At 40.8% G+C, this 6,007-nt stretch overlaps 1 protein-coding gene across 2 annotated transcripts in view; it reads right to left on the bottom strand.

Annotated features, from left to right (window-relative positions):
- The window catches only part of WWC2 (WW and C2 domain containing 2), a 101,401-nt gene that overhangs the window by 11,618 nt on the left and 83,776 nt on the right, over positions 1-6,007 (bottom strand). For both annotated transcript variants that reach the window (XM_064652602.1, XM_064652603.1), the window contains 3 exons: positions 5,813-5,925; positions 4,630-4,822; positions 2,514-2,678 (listed from right to left, as the gene is read on the bottom strand). In XM_064652602.1, the coding sequence (XP_064508672.1) occupies positions 2,514-2,678; positions 4,630-4,822; positions 5,813-5,925 (471 nt within the window). The remainder of the gene's footprint in view (positions 1-2,513; positions 2,679-4,629; positions 4,823-5,812; positions 5,926-6,007) is intronic.

The raw sequence follows: 6,007 nt of genomic DNA, 5'->3' as shown, positions 1-6,007 counted from the left end.
GAAAATGTACACAACAAAAAGAGAAATAAAGGACATTCATATACATCTGTGTCAATATACCCAGTCAAGAGAACTTCAGTGCTGATACACATGTAGGTTGTATTCTTAGTATAAAGTAAAAAAATCTGCAACTAGAATCAGCATCTACTCCAAAATTCTAATCCTACACCAAGACAACCATTGATCTTACTGAATGTATAGTAAGTAAAGAGTAAGTAGACTCTTTAGGAATGCAAGGAAGGTAACTATGGTTATTAGGTACTGACAGATACAAACTATGAATTTCACTTACCTGGGGCAGGCTTTTGACTAATTACTACAGGGAAGGTAAATTACTGTAGACATGCATCTGTCCAACAAGCAGTATTTTTGTATTATTTGTAACAAGTACACGTGTGCCTACAGCTTCCTTCAGAAGCACTTTCTGCCTCTCAAAATTATGTGCCACAGCTCAGCAGTAGCTTATTCTTAACTTCAGCATTAGTTCCATATCCATCAGTGCAGAGTGACTGTTAGATGCATTGGCATCTGACAGGTGGTAACCTCCAGGGAAAACAGAAGCATCTCTCTGCAGGATATGTGTTTTTCTTCTTCAGAGAAGGACAGACAAAAAGAATCACTCTGCTAACATTTCAGTATGTGAAGCCAGAGTCCTAAAGCGTGCTTACACAGGACTGGCTGAGAGCTAGGGGTGAGAAACACAACCTCTTGCAATACATGCACACCTCTAAAGAGACAAATCTGTCTTTTCACCATAAGCCACTACTGGGAGCTCACCCCTGGATACAGAGACGCAGCTATCATCACTGATATTCTTTAAGCACTTTTCAAGGGATTTTTTTTAAAGGCGCCAACAGATTTTGGTTCTGTCCTTTAGGCCTCTGAGATCTCTGTGTTTTCTGAACATCATATGAGAGTAGGTGCTCTCTTAAAGCCAGGTCATCACTTCTGAATTGAGAGCAGCTGACAGCTCACCAGAGTGTATCCAACAGGTGATTTCCTCTTGTACAGCACCAAAAAGCAAGGCTGGATATGCAAACTGAGGTCTGGGACTGGAGAGACTCACACTGTTCTGCCCTCCCTGAGAATTTGGATGCAGCTACAGTGCCCACTCTGGAGCCCCAGCAGTGGACAAGAAGTATTTCTGAAACTGCAGAACATTCATCTGTGCAAAAGTGGTTTTTTCCCAGGGCACTTTGCTTCCATGCAATACCATACACAATGAGAAAAAAAATTGTTTATTCAAGAAAAGTTTTTTTTTTTATTCTGGCTTCTGGCAGCAGGTATGTAGCAATGTTCAAAGATACAAAAGCCCAACACTTTTGCAGATGGAAAAACTGCTAGAGTTTACACTAACTAAACTACCAGAGCAACTAGTTTTTCTTCCTGTTGAAGACCTACATAGGCAGTAAGCTAAGGCTACATTTTTTGCCAATACTACTAATTTCCATTTAGGAATTAAGTTCTAGTACAGGAATTAAGATGAAGGCTAGGTTCTGAATTCAGCCAATAATGCAAATATGCAAATTATGTGAAGATTGTTAGAAAACAATCTGCTGTGTTTCATTCTGGAGGGTATATGGAATAGTTATTTAAGTATGTAGGTATTGACTATCAATCTATTTTTTTAGGCCAATGAGAATCACAGAGAAGTGATCAACTTTAATGTTCCCAAATGATTAAGATAACTGCCTCTAACTGAACCAGAGAATTAAAGCATAAGTATTACTAAAAAGAACCCCAAACCTGTCATACTCGTATGAGCAACCTGTAGAAACTACAGATCAAAATAAACTGCCTTTTCTAGGCTATCTGTAATTAAAATCTATAGAGCTGGTAATCCATGCTTACCTCTTGAAACACACGAGTTTTACAGTTAGTTTAACAGCAACAAGGCTGACAATTTAAATCTCTTTTTTCCACACTACCATAGATCTAGAGAGACTGGGAACTTAGCTGCCAAAGCCATGTTTAAAACCCAGCCCTGAGGCAGCACTTGCACATCTTTCAAAGATGCAATTACAGCAGGATTTGGGCTGCATAGATTTAAAACCAGTTGAGATACAAAGCGATATTTAAAATTGATGACTGAGCTCTTTCCACACTGTTACCCTTAAATGGCTGCATTACTAAAATATGGTAATGCAATGGCATTTTACAGTGAATTCTATTTCATGTTTTAACAAATTATTTTGCTATGAGTGTTGTAGTTGCTGATGTGCAGGGAAACACACTTTTTGAAGAGAGCCAGCACAGGCATCTGTGTTACTTGTCTCCAATAGGATGTATTTTTTTCCCTAGTAGAGATGTTTTGCAGGAGTGTGCAACTCTGCTGAAAGTCAATTCTACTATGCATCAGGTCAGTTAGGGAAAGAAAGACTCTAGAGAAAGCACAGGCTCTGCTTCTTGCAGGGAAAATTGGTACATGACTCACTGTCATTAATGCTTCATTCCCAAGAAGTTAAATGACTCTTCGGTTAATAGCTCTTCATTCCAAGTGTTTTTCCTCTTACCCTACAGATGTATTGGTTCCGCTCGCCTGGAGAGAAGGTTTGTGAGCGCACTATCATGCTGTTCCTGACAAAGGGATGCTGTCTTGAGCTCCAGCTGGCTCTGTCCTTGGGTCGGACTGGTGTGTTCTCATTAATCGATTCCTCAGTGTTGGTCTCTTTATCAACCTATGAAATGAAGTTTAGTTTAAAAGACCTACTGTATCCAGATACATGTCACTACATAGTTTTTGTGCCTTTGGATTTTACAAGCATTCTTGTTATCTTGCAGTAAATGTAAAAAGGCCAGCAGCAAAAAGCATCTTGCATTTACAGAGAAGCTATATTAAGTAAAGAAACACAAAATTCTCAAAAGGCTTAACATTGTGTGGAGAGACTTTGAAGGTATTCTTTGTAGCCAATAAAACCAAAGCTTTTGCAAAAAGGCCTTTGCTGCCAGACAGATGGTCTGATGCAACCACAGTGCAACAAATGTTTTACTTTGCTGTTTGCAGACATTATTCTTGTGCATTTATATTTATTTTATTTTGTATTTTGCAGAAGACCAAGGTTCTGTCATGTTAGAGATGGTGCCTGTGCACACTGAAAGGGGGCAGCTGGGAAAGTTATACTGCTCAGGTTCTTCCAGACATACTGCCACACATTCCAAACCTCAGCAGCAGGGCTGCTTTATGGCAATCTGCAGAGCTTCACCAGCCTTGTGAACCCAGGGAAAAGACTCTGCTGTCTGCTGTCCCTCAGCATGGCCTGCTGCCTACTGCAGTTGCCCCACATGTGCCACAGGGAGCCTCAGGTACTCCCACTTCTGTAGATGGCATGGCCTGTGCTTGCTTACATACTGCAATTATCTTGACTGCCAGGTTAGACCAAGTTCTGCAGTAGCTGGAACATCCAATGTTACTGATGTGCACTTGGGCTTTTTCTTCAACTTTGGTAATTTAATGAGGTTCACGGTTTTCAAAGTGCACATGATAAATACAGTGACCTAAATAGCACAACTGCAACCCCGAGAGGATCTGGCACACAAAGATCTATACTGTGCAATGGTGTCTGCTATGTCTTTCACTCATTGTTCAGGTCCATCCAGCCCAGGCTTAGCAAAGTACTTGTGTGCGTGCCTAACCTTCCCATGTTGTCCTTGATGTCTCCCCTTGCCAAGTTAGGGCTTTGATCTATATTTGCTTGCTACCCAGCAGACTGTCAGTCCTTTTAACACCGTGGCCTTAGCTCATTTGGCATCTTGCCACATTAATTGCAAGTTAATTACAATTTCCAGCAATCCCACTGAGGTGTTGAACTTTTGTATTGTCACAAAGTTGAAGGAACAAGATGTCACTTCGCGTTTTTACCTCTGCTGTTTTACAGAGCCTGCGGGTTTAACACTTGCAATAGTGTTTTTATTAAGGTGCCGAAAGGTTCCAAAAATTTTATTTCTGAGTGTCTGCTACTACATCAGGGATATGTTTATTAAAAAGTTACTAAAAGTGCTTCCAGGAAAGTGGAATATAATTTAAAGGCAAGAATTACCAAGAACATGGAATTAGAATTTGTTTTGTGCAGTGTCTGGGTAGTTCCATAGTACACAGTTTAACACACATTTTTTAATTTTCTGCTCATTAATCTTCCATCCATTTCTCTGCTAAGCTGGTTTTTGTATTTCACACCCTAAAACAGAAGGAAGAAATAAAGAAATCCCCGCATTGGTTTAAAGATCTTGACCCCTGTTTTGTCTTTCCCCCTGTTTATCAGATGAATCAGGGGGAAAAAAAAGGAAACAATGTAACAGATGTGCAGAAATACTTTAAATGTGTACAAGCTGAAGCTACTGAACTGCACTTGTATTTCGAATATTCTCCCTATGCAACAAAAAAGTGAAGATAGAGTTTTGGTTAATTATTTTGGACTTAGAAGTTCTGCCTAGCTTGTCTGTTAAATATCCTCTTTGTAGTTCAGAAGTGACCACACTGACTTCACTACAAGTACATGCTGATTACTGCTACAGCAAAGGCCACATCAAATTGTAAATGCTCAGATACAGCAGACTTCTATATTAACTGCTCAGAAATAGATCTTCAGACACAGCAAGATAATGGAGGAATGTAAATTTTAAGATATTCACCAGTGTTAGGATCACAGCAGCTTGCTGGCCCTCATGAGCCTCATCGGTGTTCTCTCTGTCCTTGTTTTCATTTGTTTCTGGTGCATCAATGAGTAACCCCATGTCATCAGGACAGCTGCCTTCTACTGCCAGCTTAATGCTGTCTTCCTCTTCGTCCACAATTTCATCAGAGGCTTCTGTGAGCATCTCTAGCCTGTGTGAACAGAAGTAACCCAGGCTTATTCTCAAACTGAAAAAGTTCACCAGAGAAAGATATCAGAAGGCCTAGACCTGCATCCATAAAGTATGCATTTTCCTGACAGGGAAAACAACTGTCATCCACTAACTTCACGTGAAGGCACATTTCATTGCAGCCTCCAGCAAAACTCAAGAAGTGCCACTACAGTTCACCCTCGAGATCATTATGACAACACTGCATTACATTTAATGGCTGTAATGTTGATAACATTGAAAGAATTTCATTATAATAAATTAATAAAACAAACAAGTGTGTCTCCCCCTCCCCCATAATAAAGCATGTATTTACTTCTACACTGCAGCTAAAAAAAACTGCACAATAAGAGAACTCAAATAGCAATTTAGCAAGATATCTGTTTCTTGGGAAAGCTCACAGTTTCTCCAAAACCAAGACCAATAGAAGCACACCCACACTGACTCTGTCAGACAGCAGCTCTCTTTTTGAATCCTATTAGTTGCTTATCACCCTCAATGCAACTATAACATGAGACATTTTCCTACACCTCCAGTGGCTTAGACTGCCCAAGTGGTTTCACAGGTTTACATGGAATGGAGGAGCATTGGCAGCAGGAGTTAATAGAGCAGCCAAAACACTGTAAACCTAAAAGAACATGAATTAATTGACCACACAAGAGAATGAGGCTTGACTCCAATTCCAGTGGTGGTGAGGCACTAGAACAGGTTGTCCAGAGAAGCTGTGGATGTCCTGTCCTTGGGAACGTTCACGGCCAGGTTGGATGTGGCGTTGAGCAACCCGGTCAAGTGGAAGGTGTCCCTGCCAGTGGTAAGGGGGTTAAGACTGGATGATCTTTAAGGGTTCCTTTCAACCCAAACCATTCTACAAGTCTATAATCTCCAAAAGTACAGCCCTTTTGTTTGTCTAAGAATAGGAAGAATGAGCCGAATCATTCAGGCATGAACAATGAGGGAGGAAAAGTGGCTTTACCAGTCTTTCTCAGAGCCCCTTTGCTCCTGTTCCTCCTCATCATCTTCAGCCAGCTCGTGTTCTACTGCTTCCAGCTCAGCAGATGTCCTCTCCAGCAGAGCTGACACAGCATCCTGCTCACAAGGAAAAAAAGATAAACCCAGAATTGAGTGACACATAACAGGTGAAAACCCGACAGCTCTTGCAAGAGCTGCA

Source organism: Pseudopipra pipra, chromosome 4, assembly GCF_036250125.1.
Source record: "Pseudopipra pipra isolate bDixPip1 chromosome 4, bDixPip1.hap1, whole genome shotgun sequence".
NCBI lineage: Eukaryota > Metazoa > Chordata > Aves > Passeriformes > Pipridae > Pseudopipra > Pseudopipra pipra.
The sequence above is the reverse complement of the archived record's forward strand: the minus strand, read 5'-3'. Positions and strand labels throughout refer to the sequence as shown.